Source organism: Giraffa tippelskirchi, chromosome 12, assembly GCF_054371585.1.
Source record: "Giraffa tippelskirchi isolate mGirTip1 chromosome 12, T2T-mGirTip1v1.2.pri, whole genome shotgun sequence".
Taxonomy (NCBI): Eukaryota; Metazoa; Chordata; class Mammalia; order Artiodactyla; family Giraffidae; genus Giraffa; species Giraffa tippelskirchi.
Window position 1 is genome coordinate 39,647,742 of NC_137286.1, and position 24,345 is coordinate 39,672,086.

The 24,345-nt window shown below is 45.8% G+C and overlaps 1 protein-coding gene across 1 annotated transcript in view; it reads left to right on the forward strand.

Annotated features, from left to right (window-relative positions):
- Positions 1-24,345, forward strand: part of TRPM1 (transient receptor potential cation channel subfamily M member 1) — a 65,787-nt gene that overhangs the window by 3,746 nt on the left and 37,696 nt on the right. The window contains exons 2-14 of the mRNA XM_081547266.1: positions 182-261; positions 1,720-1,915; positions 4,999-5,212; positions 6,341-6,465; positions 7,122-7,293; positions 10,892-11,066; positions 11,919-12,042; positions 13,477-13,549; positions 14,430-14,530; positions 18,979-19,152; positions 19,319-19,453; positions 20,307-20,357; positions 23,724-23,864. Coding sequence (XP_081403392.1) covers positions 182-261; positions 1,720-1,915; positions 4,999-5,212; positions 6,341-6,465; positions 7,122-7,293; positions 10,892-11,066; positions 11,919-12,042; positions 13,477-13,549; positions 14,430-14,530; positions 18,979-19,152; positions 19,319-19,453; positions 20,307-20,357; positions 23,724-23,864 — 1,761 coding nt within the window. The remainder of the gene's footprint in view (positions 1-181; positions 262-1,719; positions 1,916-4,998; positions 5,213-6,340; positions 6,466-7,121; positions 7,294-10,891; positions 11,067-11,918; positions 12,043-13,476; positions 13,550-14,429; positions 14,531-18,978; positions 19,153-19,318; positions 19,454-20,306; positions 20,358-23,723; positions 23,865-24,345) is intronic.

A 24,345-nucleotide genomic window follows, 5' to 3' on the forward strand; every position in this document is an offset into this window, starting at 1 on the left:
TTCTCTTAAAAGGAACCAGAGCTAAGATCCTAAAAGACTTGCATTCACCGTTCTTGGAGGTGTTTATTCAGATGTTTTGGGCAGACTCCCTGTTACTATTCATTTTATAATAGTAAAATAATGAATTCTGAGGTTGGTTTGGGAATATCTCAGTCTAATGTCCACTTTTTTCCTCTTCTAGGGACAGAAAGCTTGGATAGAAAAAACCTTTTGCAAACGAGAATGTATCTTTGTCATTCCCAGCACTAAAGACCCTAACAGGTAAATTGGAAGCCATAATTAAGACATTATTCAAAATAGCCCTTGTCCATCAGCTGCCAGCAACTATTCTGGTGTTTGAGGGAGAGGGAGGAGGAGTCAAGGATGCCCAGAACCTATTCTCCATGTGAGTCATTAATCAGGGAATCATCTGGGCTATAAACTCCTCTGTCAGGATGCAGACAGCCAAAATGACTTACAGATTCAATGTAATCCCTATCAGAGTTCTAGCTGACTTCTTTATAGAAATCGACAAGCTGATTGGCATGGAATTGCAAGGGATCCAGAATAGTCAAAATAATCTTATAAAAAAGAAGAAAGTAGACGGGCTCATGTTACCTGATTTCAAAACTTCCTACACTTCTACACTAATCAAGGTAATGTAGTACTGGAATAAGGGCAGACATAAAGACAAATGTAATAGAACTGAGAGTCCAGAAAGAAACCCACTTGTCTATGACCAATTGATTTTTTGGCAAGGTTACCTAACCTGATGGGGAAAGATTAGTCTCTTCATCAAATGATGCTGAAACAACTGGACATCAAAGTGCAAAGGAATGGCTTTAAGCCCCTACCTCACACTACATATAAAAATTAACTCCAAATCTATCACATGTCAGATATAAGGGCTAAAACTATACAGTTCTTAGACAAAAACATAGAAATTAATCTTCATGACCTTGGATTTGGCAAATGATTCTTTGAATTGACACCAAAAGTATGAGCAGCAAAACAAATACACTTTCAATGTTAACTTGTGTAGAGAAATGTTTTACTAAAGCAATGGAAGAATTCAGCAATATTGAAAAATCCTTGAGGGTCAACTCTATATGGGGGGTGGGTGGAGAGTGAGTGTCCTTTGTCAAAGAATTGCAGTGATTGGTGGCCATAATCATGTTGTCAAGACACCAAAAAGAATTAAAGGACTTCCCTGGTGGTCCAGTGGTTAAGAATCTGCCTGCCAACTGCAGGGGACATGGGTTCAATCCCTGGTCTGGGAAGATCTCACATACCGTGGGACAACTAAATCCCTGTGCCACAACTACTGAGCCTGTGCTCTGGAGCCCGTGCTCCACAACAAGAGAAGTCACTGCAATGAGAAGTCCTCAACATAACTGTAGAGTACTCCCCACTCACTGCAACTAGAGAAAGCCTGGATACAACAACAAAGACCCAATACAGCCAAAAAATAAATAAATAAAATTTTAAAATAAATAAAACAATCCTTAAAAAAAAAAAGAATTAAGATATGTTCAGTAAGGAAGGGCAGTCATCCAATGTGTTTAAAATAGTCTGGTGTGGAAATAGATATGCACTGATTATCTGGAAAAGGACACCATTAGGGGTATTTCTGTCCCCAGTAAAGCTGGATGAGGAAGGGGTTAGTCTGCTTCTATTCAGGTTAACTCATCCTAAGGAGGAGAATGTTCTAGAAAGACCAAGCTTTGTCTTTGTTTTCAGGTGTTGCTGCGGCCAGCTCACCAACCAACACATTCCCCCTCTGCCAAGTGTAACAGCCAGCAAAAATGGAGAGGAAAACAAGCTGGTGGAAGCTCAACCTGAAAAATGGTCTGTTGGCAAACACACCCAGAGCTACCCCACAGATTCCTATGGGATTCTCGAATTCCAGGGCAGCGGATACTCCAACAAAGCTATGGTAATAGAGGCCTTGGGAAGGGGTGTCACTAAGCCACAGCCACAATCAGAGGCCCAGCCTCCCAGACTCTGAGACTGTAGATACTTGGGTCTTCTTTCAAGGGTGTGATGCACTCTTCCTAGAGTTTTCATTGTAAAGACAAGAAATATATCTGCACACTCCACTTTTAGCCATGAGATGTGGAAACTGGGCACTACGATGAAGAACACATGCTGTGTTGTGTTCAGTTGTGTTTGACTCTTTGTAATCCCCTGGACTGTAGCCCCCCAGGCTCCTCTTTCCGTGGAATTTGCCAGGCAAGAATACTGGAGTGGGTTGTCATTTCCTCCTCCGGGGACTGAACCCAGGTTCCCTGCACTGCAGACAGATTCTTTATTGTCTGAGCCACCAGGGAAGTCCCAAAAGTACTGGAATGGATTGTCATTTCCTTCTCCAGGGCATCTTCCTGAATCAGGGATCGAGCATGCATCTCCTGCATTGGCAGGCGGGTTCTTTATCACTGAGCCACCAGGGACACACAGTATCCTTTAAATCTATACCAAGAATCACAGTTCAGCCGGAATCTACAAAGATACTGTTCCATCTCCAGGGATAAGAGACGAATTATGTCATTTGGTTTTTAGGGTTGTTTGGAGCTTTGTTTTGTCTTTTCTATTAAATAACTGCGGGCATTGAGCCACCCTTACATGGGTGAGGAGCGCCTGGAAATATTTCTCTCTGAAGTCCAAGCACAGCCTCCCTTGGCGGGCATTAAGCTGGTCCGAGAAGACAAGAAGACCGAGGCCTTTCACATTTGCATGTAAACAGGGAGTGCCCTCTGCCTTTCTGAGGAGCCCTGCCAGAGAGGGGAGGCGGCAGCACTGAGATCCCTTTCAGCCCATTCTGAATAATACTCCCACGGTCCCCGTCAGGCCATTTTTGCTATTTCATTCTATTTCGCTGGCCCAATGTCATTGTTGAGATAAAATTCAGAAGTGTTCCAAGCAAATACCATAGCATTGGGTCTTCCAGAAGGGCGCCCTGCCTACTGGCCAGGACACAAAGAGGCGGTTCACAGGGGCCAGTGCATGGACTCATTAACCTCTTCTTCACCTTCAGGGAAAGGTCCAGCCCCGAGATCAGTTACGAGCCCCATTTCCAGCACCCATTCCCTCTAAGACATCCTGTCCAGCATCTGGAGCCACATTACAGCTGAGCCAGCTTGGGACCTTTTTTAAAAAAATTTTATCGGACTACAGTTGATTTTCAACGTTGTGTTAGTTTCTGGTGTACAGCAAAGTGAATCAGCTATACATATACATATATCCAATCTTTAATAGTCTTTTCCCATACAGACCATGAGCAAGTTCCCTGTGCTATACAGGAGGTCCTTATTAGTTCTCTATTATATGTATACTACTGTGTGTAAACGTCAACCCCAATTTCCCAATTTATCCTTCCCCCACACCTCCAGTTCGATAGGCTTCCCTGGTGGCTCAGTGGTAAAGGATCCGCCTGCAATGCAGGAGACTCGAGTTAGATCCCTGGGTTGGGAAGACCTCCTGGAGAAGGAAATGACAACCCACTCCAGTATTCTTGCCTAGGAAATCCTATGGAGAGGGGAGCCTGGTGGGCCACAGTCCATGGGGTCGCAAAGAGTCGGACACGACTGAGTGACTGAGCACACAGCATCCACAGAACTTTACCACAGTCAGCTTTGACCTGTTATAAAGGTTTTTGATTCAATAGTAAAAGAGAGATGGTCCAGGAAGACTGAGATTTGGGATTTGGGTGGGGTAGAAGGGGAGGGGGATTGAGTTGACTATCACTGGATTAGACTGGATTTCACTTTCTTCCACGGGCTTGGAAGAATCCCTGGCTTGAACAATGCAATTTAGCAACTGATCACGAGCATATGGAATATAGCCCAACAATGACTAATTGTTAAGAAGCTTTACATAAAAGTAGATAAATTCCTAAGTTGCTCTAAAATTTTTGTAAACCTAGCAAGCATATTTCCTAGAAGTTTCTGATGAACAAAAAGTATCCAGAAATAAAATCAATCTGGAGTAATTTCTGTGCTCCTATGAATGTTAAGACACAGTGAAAAAATATTTCAAATGTTGTTTAGAACTATAAATGGTCTTTGCTTTGAAATTTTAGAATGTGTTCCCTTTGAACTTCGGTTTCATTTTCTACAAATTTGTTTCTACAAATTTTCTACAGATTTCTGACAAATTTGTTAATTTGCAGACATTTATGCATGTGTGTGACAGTACTTAATTTTGGGGGGATTATGTACTTTAAAAATATTTTTTATTGGAGTATAGTTGCTTTACAATATTGTGTTATTTTCTGCTATAAGTCAGAAACAGAAAAATGAATGTCATATATTAATGTGTATATGTGGCATCTAGAAAAATGGTACAGATGAACCTATTTGCAATGCACATAATTTTTAACAAACTTGTTAAATAATTTAAAATAAATCTTTGCTAATAATAATATCTTCAGTATTGGACAAGTTCAGGATTCCTCAGTATTAATTATTGTCATTATAGAAGTTCTGATACTAGGAAAATTAGCTGGGAACTTTGACAAAATAAATCATCCTAAGGCAATGAAAAATGCAACCCACTCCAGTATTCTTGCCTGGAGAATGCCGTGGACAGAGGAGCCTGGTGGGCTACAGTCCAGGGGGTCACAAAGAGTCTGACACGACTAACACTCACACAACACAAGGCAATGAAAAAATAAAAGATCAGGTTTGCCAGGTGAAATACAAGACCTCCAATTACATTTGAATTTCAGATAGATAACATGTAATTTTTAAGGATGCCCCAAATATTGCAGGAGGCATACTTATACTAAAACATGTTCCATTGTTTGTGTAAAATTCAAGTTTAGCTGTGCATTCTATATTTTTACTTGCTGAATCTGGCAACCCTCCAGTGTTCCTTTTCACCATGTGGTCACAGACTTGCACAGAGGGCCCCAGATCTCTGCCAGAGAGAAAGGCAGGAGGCTGTCACTTGAACCGGAGCAACAGTGACACGAGAGTCAGACCCAAGAACGGGTGCTGAGGGCCACACCCTCTTTTGCAGTATATCCGGGTCTCCTACGACACCAAGCCAGACTCGCTGCTTCATCTCATGGTGAGAGACTGGCAGCTGGAGCTCCCCAAGCTCTTAATATCCGTGCATGGGGGCCTTCAGAACTTTGAGATGCAGCCCAAGCTGAAGCAGGTCTTCGGGAAAGGCCTGATCAAGGCTGCCATGACCACTGGGGCCTGGATCTTCACCGGGGGCGTCAGCACGGGTAAGTGTCAGCCCTCTCCCTGGCTGTGAATGTGCAGACCCCGAGATCACTGTGGTTCCCTAGGAGTTTTGGTATAATTAAGATCAAGAAACAGAACATGCTGCATCCTGAGATTGAGACAGGCTGGGTCCTGAGACTCTTTGCTGCAGTGCTGGCACCCGGACACACCTCTCCTTGAGAAACAAAATCAAAGGAACTAAGGAGAGTCTCATAAAGTTATTTTTATGGGACTAAAAAATATCTACGTGTATGCACAGTTGGGACAAATTCTGGACCCAAAAGATACAAAGAGACCGAAAACAAAAACAACTGCCATTTCTGAAGAGCCTGGAGCAAAAGCAGGGGATCAGGAGCAAAAATAGCGTATTGTGCATGCCCCCTGCACACAGCACCACCTAATAGGTGGACAAAACACCTAAGTCACCCCTCCAGCCTCACCCCTGGACACACTCCTGATCCTCACCCCATGTAAGGAATCAGCTCACCCCACCTTGGGGAGCAAGCAAGAGCACCTGTTGTTTGTTCTCACTCCCCCCCCTGCTGCAGCAGGGACCCCAATAAAGTCTTGCCAGAATCTTGTCTGGCCTCTAGTCAATCTCTATTGATGGGGGAAGGCCAAGAACCCTGGTTGGTAACAATAATATTTATGGCAGAAGTGAAACTTTTATGTGGTATATTGGTATTTATTTTGGTATGATCATGATAATGGTCAACATCTCTGGCACCTACTATGTGCCATTCTTTGACGTGAGCACTGGACAAAGCCTCATTTTCACTGAGGCTTCTGACAATCCTTTTCCCATCACTGAGGCCCAGAGAGGTTGAGAAACACACCTGGCTGTCTGACTCTCAGCTTTAGCTGAATGCAGACAAAGGGAGACCCTTGCTTCATCCATCCTTAGGTCTTGGAAACTTGTAAAGAAAATTCCTGTACAGTTGCTTTGGTTTTTATTTTCCCTTTCCTAGGCGCTAATGCAGGATGACTAGTTTTTATGCGCTCAGACTTTCAGTGATTCAATCGTGTTCTGCAGGAAGTGGAGCAGCTCAGAGCAGGGATTCCTAAAGTTCCTGAAAAGTGATTTGATGGGAGGTAAGGGGCCTGCACATATGACTTACGGCTGCTCACAGGTGTCATCAGCCACGTGGGGGATGCCTTGAAGGATCACTCCTCCAAGTCCAGAGGCCGGGTCTGTGCTATAGGAATTGCTCCCTGGGGCATCGTGGAGAACAAGGAAGACCTAGTTGGAAGGGATGTAAGTATTTTTTCCCCAGAGATGTGCAATTTTTAAAAATCGAAGTCTTTATTTTGATGTCATTGTAGATTTCACCTGCAGTTGTAGGAAATAATAAAGAGAGGTCCCATGTAGCCTCTTCCCTTTCCCCAGCAGTAACATCTTGCAAAACGATGATACAACAGTTCAAGCAGGATACTAATCCCCAAGTGCCTCAGCAGTAAAGAACCCTCCTGCCAATGCAGGAGACGAAGGTTCTATCCCTGGGTCAGGAAGATCCCCTGAAGAAGGGCATGATCTAAAATGTTGGGATGTCAGGACTTCCCTGGTGCTTCAGTGGTTGACACTCCATGCTTCCATTGCAGGGGGTGTGGGTTTAATCCCCGGTCAGGGAGCTGAGATCCCACATCCCATGAGGTGTGGCCAAAATGTGAAAAAAATTTTTTAATTGCAGAATTAAGATATTGGGTTGTCATGACTAAAATATTTTTTCTAATTTAATATAAAAATTGCAAAGAAACAAAAAAAAACTTTCAATAGAGAGGCTAGGGAAGGCAGAGCAGGTTGAAGTGCACGATTAGATGAAGCCATAGCTCCACATCTGAATGTTTTTGCTTCTCCTGTTAGTCTTACTGTTGAAGTTCTGCAGCTCTGACCTGTGCTGTGCATTTCATCAGGTGACACGGGTGTACCAGACCATGTCCAACCCCCTGAGTAAGCTCTCCGTGCTCAACAACTCGCACACACACTTCATCCTGGCCGACAATGGCACCCTGGGCAAGTATGGGGCCGAGGTGATGCTGAGACGGCAGCTAGAGAAGCACATTTCTTTGCAGAAGATCAACACGAGTAAGTTGTTCCATGGGCTGGGGACTGTCCTGCAAACCAGGCTGGAGAAGAGACTGCCCAAGGCATTTACAGCCTTCCCCTGACTCCTCTTTGACCATAGCAAGACCCTTTCCCTTGGCCACTGACCAAATCCCACTTCTTGAGCTGCACTAGGATGCTTTGCCCCAAGTTTACAAGGCGTGTGGACCCGAGAAAAAGCCCCACAGCCATTGTCATGGTGATGGCATTCCCCACCATGTTGTCAGTGGTTCTCATTCCTTGTAATGACTGTAGTTACTTTAAAATAATTTTTATTGGAGTATATTTGATTTACAATGCTAAGTTAATTTCTTCTATACAGCAAAGTGACTGAGGTATATATATATATATACACATACACACACACTATTTCATATATATTTCATAATATATATATTTTATTTCATATTCTTTCCATTATGTTTTATTACAGGATATTGAATATAGTTCCCTGTGCTATACAGTAGAACCTTGTTATTTATCTATTCTGTATGTAATAGTTGCCTCTGCTAACCCTAAGCCTGGATCCAAAAAGCTCAGTGGTAAAGAATCCGTCCACCAATACAGGAGACTCAGGTGATGTGGGTTGGATCCTTGGGTCGGGAAGATCCCCTAGAGAGGAAATGGCGACCCACTCCAGTATTCTTGCCTGGAGAATCTCATAGACGGAGGAGCCTGGTGGGCTACAGTCCATGTGGTCGCAAAGAGTAGGACATGACTGAACTTGAGCACAGTCCCAAGCTTTTAAAATGTCTGAACAGTCTCACTCAAAGACTTTGTATGATTCCTTCTATCAATGACATGCTCTGAGTTTGTTAAATTAAATGTTTCAGTAGCTCTGGGCTCTCATCAGAGATGGGCTGGGTGGGGAAACGTCTGCAGAAGCCTAAGAAGTCATCTGCTCCCAACAGGGAGCCCCCCTCCCTTGCCCCGTGCTAGTCTAGGGGGCACACCTGGACACACCCTTCGGGGGAGCTGCCCACAGTCAGGAGGATGTTGAGGTCAAGCTAGAGAGAAAGGAATGGACCATAGTCAAATGAATTGATCGTAACAACTCGTTGGAATTAAAATAACTGGTGTCATCTCTTGGGGAATGTTCAAACTCCAGTGATTCTTAATGTCAAACAATGGTCAAATGGTCTTAAAGGGTATTTTGTTGTAACCATTACTGGTAAGATCGCAAAAGACAGTCTAGACCTGGGAAATTGTCATTGTAAATCGTAATTAAAGGGTCTGTAGGGCTGCAGTGTGGTTGGAATGAGACAGCGTGCCATGAAAAGTGGATTTCCAAGGAGCAGCTGCCTGGCTGATGGCTCTCACATTTTTGCTGTCCTGGCCACGTGCATGTTCACACTGCCCAGCCTCCCCTGGCCGTGTGACCTGTGGGCTTCCCTTTGTCATCCTTTGCCCAGGGTTCTGAGTGGGGCAGGGACAGCAAAGGGGTGCTCAGTTGTCACCTCCCACAGCACAGAGCTTCAGGAGTCCAGCCTGAACCATGAAGAACTAGCTCTCCTCTGTTTCTAGAAAAGAAGGTGATTGGGTCCCTGGAGTCCTGAAGATCTCAAATGTCAAGCATTGCAGAGGTTGGAAATCTCAAGAGCAAGTCCCCATAGTCTTGGTCCATTTCTTCAGCATCTCTTGGTTGGTCCATTTCTCCAGCATCTCTTGGCTAAAGAGCCTGCCTGGCACATACCAGATCCTCAGCACATAGCTTCTGAAATGAATATAACTGAGATTACTCTGGTAGGAGACTGCAAAGCTGTTCAAAATGGGACTTCCCTGGCAGTCAAGCAGTTAGGACTCCATGCCTCCACTGCAGGAGACATGGGTTCTAGCCTTGGTCAGGGAAGTAGGATCCTGCATGTCTTGAGGTGCAGGCAAAAAAAAAAAGTGTTCAAAATATTTAAGAGTTACTGACTGTAGAAATGCATTGTGGGAGCAAACCAGAAACTCTCAGTTCCCCTGCTTGAAGTTCTTAGACCTTCTCCCAACTGTGCTGGCAGTTCCTGTCCAAAGTCCTTCAGAACCGTGAGACCAAGGACATGTCTTCTATTTACTACCTTATTCACCGAGATCAGATAATTCCCATCACAACAAACAGACACTGGGGAAACATGCTCAGAATATAGTCTGTCCTGGCCAGTTTGAGGGTAAGATTGTGAAGTAGGAAAATGGGTCTCTGCTGCTCTTTTACTCCCACTGTCTCCCCTCCCACCCGGAATCCTGGGTTCTTGAGTCACTCCTGTCACCACCTGCTTCCCAGAGCCCACCTTCTGGTTCTGCCACCAGAGTCGGCTTGTCCTACCGTGTTCAGAAGAGTCCTGTCATCTCATAGAGGCAGAGGGAGGACTCTGGGGGAAGTTATTATTTTTTAAATTAATTTTTATGAGAGCGAAGTTGCTTTACAAGGTTGTGTTAGTTTCTTCTGTACAGCACAGTGGATCAGCTATATGTATACATGTATCCCCTCTCTTCTGAATTTCCTTCCCATTCAGATCACCAGAGAGCACTGAGTAGAGTTCCTTGTGCTATACAGTAGGTTCTTGTTAGTTACCTATCTTATACCTAGTTGTATATACATGTCAATCCCAATTTCCCAATTCATCCTACTCCCCCGCCTCTTGGTTTTTCTCTACATCTGTGTCTCTATTTCTGCTTTGTACCAATTTTCTAGATTCCACATATATACATGATGTTTGTGGAAACACAATTTTAATCAGTATATTTTTATCGAGATATAGCTGATTCACAATGTTGTGTTAATTTCTGCTGTACAACAAAGTGTATATACATATATGATTCTTTATGGGAACAAGTTATTAAGTGGGGAGCTAATGATGGTCCATGGCTTTGCCCTCCTAGATAACTCACTGCCTATTCCAGGCACTGGAGGCTAATCAACAGCTACTATACCTGCTATAACAACACCGCACATTTATAACACCACTGAAGGTTGACAGAACACCTTGACTTGACAGCCTCACAGTTTCTTATACTTTACATCCGTTGCTCCTTCAGGAGGTAGAGGAGGCCCTGGGGTGATTCATCTCTTACTGACAGCCTGCTGCAGTTCAGGGTAGCCTGGTGACCGGCCCCAGGTCATAAGGCTAATTCACATGAGGCTGGTATTATAGAATTGAGCTCTCCTAGCAGTGGTCCAGACACCATCTGCAGTGTCATTCTTGAAGGGACAGCCATCCAGAGTGGGAACATCACCCAGGACAGGGCAGCGGGGAAGTATTCATTTAGCAAGAAGAATCTTCCATGTTTCTCGCATCTCACCTTGAAGCACCTTGTAAGCTACGTAAGTGATACATGCAATTGAACCACATATGTGTTGTCAAGTTCGTCATTTTAAGGCTCTGTTTTTTCCAATAACGCTATGATGTGGGCTTTGAATAAAAGAACGTGAGCAGTCATCACATCCTGAGGGCCTTCAACTCTCCCAGTGAAAATTAACCCTCTATAAGCACCCATCCAGGCCTAAGGGTTTCCCTCTTCCCCATGTTTCAGGAGTCAGAGCAAGGGGTCAGATGGGGCCTTGACAGTGGTCTGAACTTGGATGTGGTATGTGTTGCAGGGCTGGGGCAGGGCGTGCCCCTCGTGGGCCTTGTGGTGGAAGGGGGCCCGAACGTGGTTTCCATCGTCCTGGAATATCTCCGAGAAGAGCCCCCGGTCCCCGTGGTGGTCTGCGATGGCAGCGGCCGGGCCTCAGACATCCTGTCCTTTGCCCACAAGTACTCGGAGGAAGGAGGGTAGGAGCTCTGACATGTTAGGAAGGGTGGGGTTTGAACTGCCTCTTGTGAGGCCCAGAAGGAATCATGGTATGGCTAGCCAGCCCAAAAACATAAGAGAAAGAAGGTTTTCTAGCTCTTCTCTCCCACTTCCCAGAGTCAGTAAGTGAGGGTGCTCTCAGAAGCAGTGTTACCTATGGATTCTTTCTTGGGCGGGGGGAGGGTATACATTCTCTCCCAACTTCATTTTCCCTTCTAAGGTTTTCAACCTAATAGCCTGAAATTTGGGGCTTCCCAGCTGGCTCAATGGTAAAGCATCTTCCTGCCAATCCAGGAGACTTGGGTTCAATTCCTGGGTCAGGAAGATCACCTGGAGTAGGAAAAGGAAGCCCACTCTGGTATTCTTGCTTGGGAAATCCCATGGACAGAGGAGCCTGGTGGGCTAGAGTCACAAAGAATCAGACACAACTTAGCGACTAAGCCCTCATGCAGCCTGAAATTTAGGCCAAGTGTGAATGCAGCTGTTGACTGTGGTCCCTTTTGGTCTCCTATTCTGCTATCCTGGAATATCCCCCAATGGTTAGTTTTCAAACCAAAGATACCAGACAGTATCACATTCAGCAGTCCTCAACCTTTTTAGCACCTGAGACCAGTTTTGTGGAAGACAGTTTTCCACGGACAGGGGGTAGAGGGATGGTTTGGGGATGATTCAAGCACATCACATTGATTGTGCCCTTTATTATTATTACCTCAGCTCCACCTCAGATCATCAGGCATTATCAGATCTTGGAAGCTGGGGACCCCTGACTCATACAGATTTATTCATGTGGATTTCACCTGTGTTTTCTTCTTTTTCCCATCTCCTTCTAACAGGGTAATCAATGACTCCCTCAGGGATCAGCTTATAGTCACCATCCAAAAAACGTTTAATTACAACAAGACACAATCGCATCAGCTGTTTGCGATGATCATGGAGTGCATGAAGAAGAAAGAACTCGTAAGTGTCTTGAGTGGATTCTCCAGGCAGCTCCACAGAGAGAATTGTTTCCTTTCTGATGTTGCCTATGTGTGTAGGATGAAGTTGTTCCTATTTCCATTCAGACTTTTCCAAGAGGCAGTTTATAGATCCTGACCCAGCTGGTGATTCTGTCCATGTGAGGGAAGCAGGCAAAGCACAGGCAGGTTCTCCTCAGAGTAGGGATACAGGTGCATCGGATCTTGTGTGTGTCAGGGCACCTCAGGCCACATCCCACCAGTTCTGAGGCTGATGTCATCAATGAGATTTAAAGTGTTGGAGTCACAGGGACTTCCCTTGTGGTCCCTATGCTTAAGACCCTACACTTCCACTGCAGGGGGCTTGGTTGGATTTGATCCCTGGTCAGGGAACTAAGATCCCACTTACTGTGTGCTGCTGCTGCTGCTTAGTCACTTCAGTCGTGTCCGACTCTGTGCGACCCCATAGACGGCAGCCCACCAGGCTCCCCCGTCCCTGGGATTCTCCAGGCAAGAACACTGGAGTGGGTTGCCATTTCCTTCTCCAATGCATGGAAGAGAAAAGTGAAAGGGAAGTCGCTCAGTCGTGTCCGACTCCTAGCGACCCCACGGACTGCAGCCTCCCAGGCTCCTCCGTCCATGAGATTCTCCAGGCAAGAGGACTGGAGTGGGCTGCCATTGCCTTCTCTGACTTACTGTGTAGTGCGGCCAAAAAGTAAAAAGAAGAAAAAAGTTAAATAAATAAAGCACTGAGGAGTGACACACACCATGCTTTCAGGTGTGCTTACAAAAATTCTACCAAATACCCTCATTATTTTCTACCCTTTGCTTCCTTCAAGGGGAAAGTGTTAGTCACTCAGTTGTATCTGACTCTGTGACCCCATGGACTGTAGCCCTCCAGGCTTCTGTGTCCATGGGATTCTCCAGGCAAGAATACTGCAATGGGTTGCCATTCCCTTCTCCAGGGGATCTTCCCATCCCAGGGATGGAACCTGGGCTTCCCACATTGCAGGCAGGTTCTTTATAGTCTGAGCCACCAGGAAAGACTTTTACCTCCTTAATTATACTTATAAGGAAGACACACTCTTGTTACACAGGCACTCTTCAAAATTCTAAATCTAAAAAATTTCCTGCAAATGTATCAAATCTGAGCAGAGATGCCTTTGTCATTTTCAGTAGCCATTTAGATATTAACATGTATGTCCTGCATGGGTTCCCTCAGCTCCAGGTGGGGTGAAGAATAAAATAATATCCAGGCAAGGATTCAAAATGCTGTCCCTTCTGGAAATCAGAAGGTCCTGATGGAAAAATCCCCTTGCTCTAGGGATAGTTGTATTAGCATTGGTCTCTGAGGTCCCTTTTTTAAACAACACTCCAATTCTCCCTCTCAATTTCCACTTTACTTTACTCAGTCTTTTCACGATTAATCTATTTTCAGGTCACTGTGTTTAGGATGGGTTCTGAGGGTCAGCAAGACATCGAGATGGCGATTTTAACTGCCCTGCTGAAAGGTGAGCTCTCGGAAATGGCCCCTCCTGTCCTTTCTGTGCTGGCCTCCCTGGGCCCCACTCTTGGCCAGGAAATCCTCCCCCGCCAACCTCCTCCCACCAGGAAATGTATCTGCTGGGGATGGAACTCTGAGTTGGCCAGGCTGCCTCGAGTTATCGTAGTCTAAAGCTGTGGTAACATGATGAGGCTCCAAGTGGGTTCTCTGGAGGGGGACTTTTCTGGGAGGAGGCAGCAATGGACCACTGGTTCTTGATGGCTAAGAACCAGTTTCCATTGGTAGCTAGCTCATGACACGTTTCAGCTCAGAGAGGGTAAGCATGAAACAATTTTTCGTTTGTGATCCCTGTGTCTCACAGTGCTCCATCAATTTTCCCAGACGCTCCTAACGATAGGCTGCCACCTGGCTGCTTGAGGGGTCACCTCCCTCCTCCACTGTGAAGGGGAGGGTGCTGGAGGAGAGAGGGGCAGGGGTCTCCACTGGGCCAGCCTCCTGGCAGTACTGAGCTGGTCTCCCTGCAGTAGGTGCTGGTACCCTGGACTGTGCTCTCCTTTGACCTGGAGGAGCAGCGTCCCTTGAGCTGGCCTGGCAGGTGTCTGGGTGGCTCCCGGGCTCCTGCCCTCTTGCAGAGGAGGAAACTGGGGTCACTGGCTTCCTCCTCTTTTCCCCCTGGGAATAGAAACCTCTTTCCTGGCATGAAAAGAGGTTGCTGCCATCCTCCTCCCAGCCAGCTCTTCGAAAATACTGAGTCACTCGGGGGCCAGAGAAAAGCGTGAGATGCTGAGCCAGCCTGTGGAAGCCCATGCTCCCCGCCCAGCCCCTTCCCCCACAACCCGCCACAGTCCAGGCATGAGGTGAGAACTGCCCCATCTCTTGCCTTCCAGGAACAAATGCATCGGCTCCGGACCAGCTGAGCTTGGCGCTGGCTTGGAACCGTGTGGACATAGCTCGGAGTCAGATCTTTGTCTTTGGGCCCCGCTGGCCGGTGAAACTAAGTGTTTTCAATCCATACTGTTTGTCATGACTTTGTACAGAGGGTGTATTAGTACAAGCTCCCTTGTGCTGTGGATCTCAGATGGTAAAGAATCTGCCTGTGATGCACAAGATGTGATTTGATCCCTGGATCAGGAAGATCCCCTGGAGGAGGGCACGGCAACCCACTCCAGTATTCTTGCCTGGAGAATCCCATGAACAGAAGAGCCTGGCAGGCTACAGTCCATGGTGTTGCAGGGTCGGGCATGACTGAGTGACTAACACCAACAATGTCTAGTTGTTAGGATTATTAGGAGATGTTGCTGTGTCATTTGAAAGAACTAGCAAGAAATAACAGCTCCTAGCACTAACTTCAGATTCAAACCAGTGCTCTTGAATAAAGAGCACTAAATATTTTATCATTGCTGGTGAACATGGGTTTTTACCCTTTTAAGAAGAAGAAAGAAGATTGCTCATTAAAATGAAATACAATGATTGCATTGAAATCTTTGATTTTTAAACTGTGTTCCATGAAACCCCAGAGGGCTAGGGGACTGTGTGTGTGACCTTTGTGTGTAGTCTTTGGGGTGTGGTGTGTTTGTATGTGGTTTGCTGTACTGTATGTGTGTATCTATGTGCAGTATGCGTGAAATGTGTGTATGGATGTATGGTGTGTGGTTTACCGTGCCTGCAGTGTATGTCTGTGGGATCTGTGTATGTGTGTGTGTGGTTGTACACGGGTGTGGTGTGGGGGCGTGTGTGTGCAGATATGAGCAGGCATCATGAACAGCTCTCAGCAGTCTCCCGCTCCTTCAATCAAAGCAGCTTCTTTACAACTTGTGATTACCAAGTGGGAGAGGAGTAGGGGACGGATGGACTGGGAGTTTGGGATTAGCAGATGCAAAGTGCTATATCTAGGATGGATAAACAGCAAGGTCCTACTATACAGCACAGGGAACTCTATTCAGTCTCCTGGGATAAATCATAATGGAAAAGAATTCTAAAAATTTAATATATGTGTATGTTTATAACTGAATCACTTTGCTGTACAGCAGAAATTAGCAGAACATTGTAAATCAACTATACTTCAATTTTTTACAATAATTTTTTTAAAAAAGCAACTTCTTTGATAGGTTTTGTGTATTGGGACTTGGGGAAAATTTTTGTTTGCAAAATTAGGGCTCTGCTGCTTCAAAAGGGGGTTTGGAAAATCTAGAGGGTTCATGTCGGACTTTAAAAACCTTATTTTTCAAAACAGGCCTGGCACGTACCTGCAAAGTACATTTCATTTTCACAGTTATCCTTTGTCCAATTAGTATGAAGAATTTAAGCAATCAGTGTGTACATGTGTGCTCAGTGGCTTCAGTCATGTCCAACTTTCTGCAACCTCATGGACTGTAGCCCTTCAGGCTCCTCTGTCCATGAAATTTTTTAGGCCAGAATACTGGAGTGAGTTGCCATTTCTTCCTCCAGGGGTAAGGAATCAGAGAAGTGTATTAAAGGAATAAGATACAAGTTTGGGGAGTGGTTTGTGCACGTTGTTTATTGAACTACACAAGTTAAGAGAACACTACCACACCTTACATATTTTAATTTCATTTTGAATCTCCTGGTTTGTCTACTCTTGGTAAAGGATTTTAAAGCAAAGTGAACTGCTCCATGAGTGGTGATGAGGCAGAGAAGCTAAGAGTTCTGAAACAGGGCTGGCAGGAAAGGCAGTGTCATGAGCTCTGGAGACCGTCTACTCAGGAAGAGGAATCCCAGATCTCGGTTGGTTTTTCTCTTCGAAGGGCAGCTTTCTGAAGACACAGCTCTGAGTTAGCCACACCGAGAGAGCCAGGCTTTCAGGATTACAGAAAGGGCCTGACCTGGGGAACACACCACACACACACGGTGCCAGCCTGAAGCAATGGCCTGTACCCACTTTCTTGTTCCAGAAGCAGTAATTGGTTTCTAGAAAGTGTGGAAAATATAGACAAGCAAAACAAAGGAAACAATCACTTTTCCGCCTCCCCTTAGAAAAATTCAGCAATACTGTCAATGTTTCATAATTTCATTTTTCACTGTTATGTTGGCATTAAATTTTCTCGGACTTCCATTTTCATGCTGCTTAGTGTTCTTTGCTTTCTATTATTCAGTGAATGCATAAATACGGTTTGAAAAGCAAATAACAAACCAGAGCATGCCATGAAAAGCAAAGTCCTCATGCCCACCTCCGAAAGCCCCCCAACTGTTCCCGTGTTCTGCTTTCCAAGGGAGCAGTAGCATTTTACATTCCTGTGAGCAATGTAAGAGGGTTTTTTGGCATTGACAGGTTTTTAAAAAAATTTTGCTTCTTTAATGATAAGTAGTAGTATGTCATTATGGTATATATTTATTTATGATCAAATATATTTTATATTCTCAATGAAGGAGGGACAAGCTTCAAACAAATTCCTAATGTAATTCTCATTTAAGACATACATATTTTTCTTTATTTTTAAAATTGAAGTATGGTTGATTTACAATGTTGTGTTAGTTTTATGTGTACAGCAAAGTGATTCAGTTGTACATTTGTATAGATCTGTATTTATTCTTTTTCAGATTCTTTTCCATTAATACTTATTTGTTGCTGTTATAGTTTAGTTGCTCAGTAGTGTCCGACTATTTGTGACCCTATGGGCTGTAGCCCACCAGGCTCCTCTGTCCATGAGATTTCCCAGGCAAGAATACTGGAGTGGGTTGCCATTTCCTTCTCCAGTGAATTTTCCTGCCCTAGCAATTGAACCCATATCTCCTGTATTGGCAGGCAGATTCTTTACTGCTGAGCCGCCAGGGAAGATTTAATGCATATTACAAGACATTGACTATAGTTCCCTATGCTACATATTAGGTCCTTATTGTCTATATTTTGTTTTTAATTGAGATATAATTGACATATGACGAATTAGTTTCATGTATACAATATAATGATTCAATATTTGTATATATTATGAAATCACTACAATGTGTCTAATTACCATCCAGTCACCACACACAGTTACAATTTTTTTTCTTATGATGAGAACTCTTAAGATCTACTGTCTTAGCAACTTTCAAGTACACAACACAGAATTATCAACTGTAGTCACCATGTTGTACATGACATCCCATGACATTTATTTTATAACTGGGAGTTTGTACCTTTCGACAATCTTTCTTCATTTCACCCACATCCATCCTCCATACTAGGTATTTATGTTAATTCTAAAAACGGAAAAACCAGCAGATTTTACTGTGATTCTGTACAGATTGTTCACAGCTGAGTCTAACATTATGGCTGAACTCAAAGAGAAAGAAAGGTAGCCCTGGGTGAGTCACTGGGGCCATACAAAGGAAAACAAGCATCAAGGTTCTTACAGTCCATCCATTGTTTAAATTATGCGACCTTTGAGTTTCCTTCATATTTGGACCATTGCCTTATTTGAATAGATAGATGTTTTCTTTCCCTTGCATTTCTTTTTTTAAGAATAATTTTATTTATTTATGTACCGTTGACTGTGCTGGGTCTTCATTGCTCCACGTGGACTTTCTCTAGTTGCAACATGTGAGGGCTACTCTCCAGCTGTGGTGCACAGGCTTCTCATTTCAGTGGTTTCTCTTGTGGAGGACAGGCTCTAGAGCACAGGCTCAAGAGTTGGGGCACATGGGATTAGTTGCTCCGCGGCATGTGGGATCTTCCCGGACGAGGGATCAAACTTGTATCTCCTACAATGGCAGGCAGATTCTTTACCACGGAGCCACCTGGGAAGCCCCTCCCTTGCATTTCTAATTGATTCTCTGTGTTCTTCTTAGCATATTCCTTACGTTATTAAGACTATCTATTCTTTTATTACTGTCCATTGAGTGGAATTCCCTTTCTTGTAGTATCTTTCAAAGGCCCTTGTTTCTCTGGAAACAAGTGCCTTCAGGTATACCCAGGAGACCTCAGTCCAGGCTTCTCTCCACACAAGCATCTATGGTTTTACCTGTCATCTCCGGCCCCTCACAGTTGTTTTCTGTCGTCTCCGTCAGTTTCCGCAGACACTTCTCTTTGGCGCCTTGGAATTTACCTCTCAGCACCCTTTCCTTTGGACAAATACGCGCATCAACTGAAACAGCCACTTAAAGTACATGAATGTACTTCAAGCATATAAGTAATAGAGGGTTGCGAGATCAGGGTCTTTGCCACCAGACAACCTGGCCTGTGACAGCTAAGTGTGTGTGTGTGCATGTGTGCTCACAAGTATGTGTGCCTGTGTTGCCTGTGTGCATGTCTGAGTCTGTGTGCTCATGCTTGCATGAGTGTGTGTGTGCATGTGTATCTGTGTGTGCATGTGTGTGCTCCTGTGTACCTGGATGTGTGTGTGTGTGTGCACACATGTGCATGCAGAGGGGAGGTGCTGGTCCTGGGACAAAGGGAAGCTTTAATCTCTTTCCCAACCCTGCCTGCTTGAACTGCAGCCCCTGGGAAGCCTGGCACCCCCAACGGATAGCAAGGCCACAGAGAAGGAGAAGAAGCCGCCCACGGCGACCACCAAGGGGGGAAGAGGAAAAGGAAAAGGCAAGAAGAAAGGGAAGGTGAAGGAGGAGGTGGAGGAAGAAACCGACCCCCGGAAGCTTGAGCTGCTGAACTGGGTAGGTGGGACGGCTCTGGTCCCTTTCCTGGGCTCACAGGGACCTCGGAGCCAGTCACCCTCCTTGAGGGGAGGGTCCAGTTCTCGCTGCTTCCTCAGCTGCCCCGTGAATTTGCCCTTACCCAGCACCCCCCAGGTACTCACGCCCCTCTCCCGGGCTCATGCAGGTGAATGCTCTGGAGCAGGCCATGCTGGACGCACTGGTCTTAGACCGTGTGGACTTTGTGAAGCTCCTGATTGAAAATGGAGTCAATATGCAACATTTTCTCACCATCCCGAGGCTGGAAGAGCTTTATAACACAGTGAGTGATCGCGAAGAAGGGAAAGCAGAGAGGAGCTAGCCCCATCAGAACATGGCTTTAGTGGAAGAGAGAGGGGAATGGCAACCCACTCGACTATTCTTGCCTGAAGAATCCCAAGGACAGAGGAGCCTGGTGGGCTACAGTCCTAGGGGTCTCAAAGAGTCGGACACAACTGAGTGTCTAAGCATGCATCATTTAAGTGCCAGTGTTCTCGCCTGACCAGTGGGCTCGGCGAGGGTCCCATTCTCACCCACTTCTGCCAGGCTACCCAGCCCCCTGCCCCATCTGTACCATTAACTCAGGGATGATGCAGGAGGACAAGTTTCTACAAAGGAAGAGTCCAGCTCCTGTAGTCATTAGCAGAGTGAAAAGTTCCCCGGGTGAGCAGTCGTTTGTTCCTGGGGACTACCACTTTTTATGAGGCTTTGATAAAAATGGAAAACTGAGTTTGCACAACAGGAGCTCCTGATATAAGAATCACAGTGTTTGGATGAAATCCTCTTGGCTTGTATTCTCACCATATGAATTTTGAGATGTACATTTCCTCCCCTGTTCTAAAATTTTAAGTTGTAGAAGTGGTCCTGAGCGGTTGCTTGCTAAAACTTGGTGAACTTTTAAGACGATATGGTGCCCTGTGAGATTTTCTTTAAGATAATTTGATAAAAGGTATTTAACATATTTTTGAACATGTGGGATACTTCTTACCCATGACCAGTCCTGTGTTGTAAAAGACATAGGCTGATAGTGGATGATATCTCAGCTTTTACAAATTCATAAATTCTATAGAGTAGGATTTTGCTCTAAGAGTTGAAGAGAAAAACATATTTCATATGGCTGAATGCTTCTCTTTCAGAGACTGGGTCCACCCAACACACTTCATTTGCTGGTGAGGGATGTAAAAAAGGTCAGTCTTCTCTTTTTGTCTTTGTTTTTGTTTATATATGTATATAGTTTTGAATGAGCTATTTCAAGGTTTATTTGTTTTATTTATTTAATTTTTGGCTGCATGCCATGCAGCGTGTGAGGTCTAGCTCCCTGATGAGGGATTGAACCTGTGCCCCCTGCATTGGGAGTTTGGTGTCTTAACCCTTGGACCACCAGGGAAGTCCCAGTCTGCTGTTCTCTAGTCCTTCACCTGTTGACTTCTTTCAATAAGACATTTTCTAAAGCAATTTTTAAATTTCCAAATGTGGTGTCATTTTATTGGAGGCATAAGAAATCATGAATTCTTTTCTCCATAAAAAGGGTTTACTTTTTTCAAGTGTCATCTTCTTCAAGTGTGGTATTCAGCCCACACAAAATAGGCTTGTGCTAATTAACTGTTTGGTGGTAGCTTGGCCCTGGCCAGGGGCAGAGGTGGTCGGGGACAGCAAGTTCCTCTCTGCTGCCCAGGGCCCCCGTGGTCTACAAGTTTCAGATTTGCTCTCACTCCTTCCCTGTGCCTCTTTTCAGAAGTCCTAGCAGGACAGGCCTCATGTCATTCTGCGTGTCCCACGCAGCAGTTCTTCTTGGCCCTGTTTCCTCATTAGACAGTGATAGACACTTCCACTTCACAGCCCCACCATCCTTTCCAGCACTACAACCCCTTACAGTCTTGTAGGATCCCATCTACTCTCTGTTCTGTCTTGGAGTTTCTGGGGTCCTGTCACCTGCTGCAGGCTGAAGGATCAGACCAGGTTAACACAGACTGATTCATGCAGCCAGAAAGCAACCCCTGGCATGTGGAGTGCAGGACGGGTGTTCGTGTTCTGAGCAGGAGGGAACAACTCAAATGGGAGAAAGGGGCCTTCAGTCAGAGTCCCAGACAGACTGGCCAGACTTCAAACAGATATCTGATTCTACTGATGTGAGAATGTGGCTTTTACTACAAATGTTACCAACCTGGCTTCTTGACCTTTCCCAATCAATAGAGATTGACTAGAGGCCAGACAAGGAATTCAGGCGAGGCTTTGTTGGGGTTCTTGCTGCAGCAGTGGGGAGTGAGAACAAACAACAGTTTCCCTTGCTTGCTCCCTGCAGAAGGGCAAGCTGGTTCCTTAGGCAGTGGAGTGAGAGTAGGTGTGTGTCCAGGGTAGGGCTGGAAGGGTGACTTAGGTGGTTTGCTCACCTCTTAGGTGGTGCTGTGTGAAGGGGGCAGTACCCTGCTTTTGCTCCAGGCTTCTCAAAAGAGGCAGTTGCAATTTTTGGTCTCTTTGTATCTTTTGGGTCCAGAATTTGCCCCAACTGCACATGCACATGATTAGTTTTAGTCCCATACAGTTTCACTGTATTTTGTTGTTCAAGGAGAGGTGTGTCTAGGTTCAAGCATTTCAGCGAAGTGTCCCTGGTCCCAGCCTATCTCACAAATGCTCATTGGATCAGAGGAGAATCACTGGGTCTGGGAACCAAGAGGGACCAGGGACTGCCCTGCCCTTGTTTCCCGCTTTCCTAGATTTCTTAGTTTTGGAAGCGCTGAGAGTCAAAAGCCACTGCTACTCAATTGTAGACCCAACCAACCAAGTCTTACCTAAGTGGCTTTGATCATTCTCCTCCCGCCCTCCCCAGACACAGGACGCCCCCACTTGAAAGCCTCCCACATCTCATGAGGTTAAGGTTCCTTCTAAGACACTTGCATCCACTGGGCCCATCACATGCCCACCATATGGGGTCTGCCACATACTCATGTGTTCTGTCCTGGGACTGAGCATGGTCATGTCTGCAGTGCTGTCTGCCCTCGGCTACAGCAGCCCCTGATCTGCCTCAGTGTCACCCTCCCCAGGAAGCCCTTTCTCACCTGCCCACCCAGGCGGGTGGGGGTCTGAACATGCTGCTGTGTCGAGATTTGGGTGACTTGGCCCTTAACTCCCTCCCCCACCACAAACAACAAGCTCACTGAGTCAGAGCTGTAGCTTGTCCCCTCATGTGAAATCCCTGACTTGATAAATGATCACGATGGGTGCTGAACAAACTTGCAAAGCCTGAGTGAAGGATGAGGTCCCTGTGCACAAGGAGGACATTCGAAAAGTGTAGTCTCCACTCATGGAGAAGGAATTGGCAACCACTCCAGTATTCTTGCCTGGAGAATCCTATGGACAGAGAAGCCTAGTGGGCTGCAGTCCATGGGGTTGCAAAGAGTCAAACAAAACTAGTGGCTAAATAACAACAGCAGAGTCTCCATGGGATGGACCCCAGGTTTCCGCCATCATTTCAGCTGCAGGAAGTTAACCAAGCCAGAAATGGCACATACCATAGCATCCTTATAACGGATGGGTCAGCTCTGCCTCCTGGATCAGCCAGCTGCCCAGGGGCATGAGTGACTGGCTTACAGGTGCATGGATGCCCTCAGTTCCTCTCCTTTCTGCCCACACCCTGCCTTCATCTTAACACAGCCTCATCCATTCTGCAGCAGAACTCTGCCCCTTCACCAACTCCCAGCCACCTCGGGTAGTTTGTGTTCTTACTGAAAACTTTGGGGTCCCTCAGAAAATCCTGGGGCACCACGTGGAGGTTTCTCCAGAAAGGTCTCAGTCCCAGGAGTGTCCCGTCCTCCCCCTACCTTTCACAGAGTCCTCCTGCCCATCATGTGCTCACTCCCTCCTTCTGTAGAAAATCTGGACGTCAGCCCCTGAAGACACCTTCTTCCTTGCAAGCAGCTGTTAAAGCACCGTCTCAACAGGGCGAATCTACTCACATAAAGGAAGGCTTGTACCAGTTATACCATCTGTCCTCAATGATTTTTTTTCCCTTTATCAATTTTTTATTGAAGTATAGTTGATTTACAATGTTGTGTTATTTTCTGCTGCACGGCAAACTGATGCAGTGATACATACATATACATCCTTTATATATATATTCTTTATTTTTATTTTTTGGCCTCACTCTGTTGCATGTGGGACCTCAGCTTCCAGATCAGGGACTAAACTGATGCCCCCTGCAGTGGAAGGCAGAGTCTCAACCTCTGGACCACTGGGAAGGTCCCTCTTTCCTTTATGTTTAAATGCACATTACTGGTCATTCTGTCCAAGCCCACAGACAAGCCCAGGCCTCTCCCCTATAGCCCTGAGGGTTTCTAACTCATCTCATGGGGAAGTTTAACCTATTTTCTGGAACATGGTTCACACTCTTATCTCCCTCCATCCTGTGGTAACAGATAGAAGATTGCTTAATGCCCCATTGGTTCCGTTAACACCCACATTGCCAGCAGGGATGGCCACGACCCCAAGGTGTGTGATGCAGTCCAGGCCACAGGTACCTTCTCACAGGGCCTGAGACATGGCTCCTTTCCTTACAGGGCAACCTTCCTCCTGACTACCACATCAGCCTCATAGACATCGGGCTCGTACTGGAGTACCTCATGGGTGGCGCCTACCGCTGCAACTACACGCGCAAGAGCTTCCGGACCCTCTACAACAACCTGTTTGGACCCAAGAGGGTAGAGCTCAGCGGACACGCAGTCTTCTGTGGTTCCCGGGGTCACACATGGTTCCTTGCTCACCTCGACAGTAACTCAGCCTGTTCAAAGCCAAGCTTATCACCCCATCCCCCCACCACCTTCCAGTCCTCCTGCAGTGGCTTTCGGTGTGAAGCATCCTTTCTTCCCTCCACACATCGGGCCCACAGCCCAGCACTTGCACCTGCCCCATCCTTTGTCCACAACTGTCTTCCTCCTGGGCTCCTTTGTGTCTGCTTTCTTCCATGCATCCTACCGCTGGAGCCACCCTGATCCTCCAAAATGAGGAACCTGATGGGGCCTTCCCTGCTCACAAACTCTCAAGGCTCCCCAGTGCCTGAGGAACCACCGTCAAGCGTCTAAGGCTCTCCCTCATTATCCACACCCTGTTGTGGGTGACCATGTACCACTTTCAGAACAAACTCTACTAATGTGTCAGCCGCGTCGCCCCACTTTAAAACCC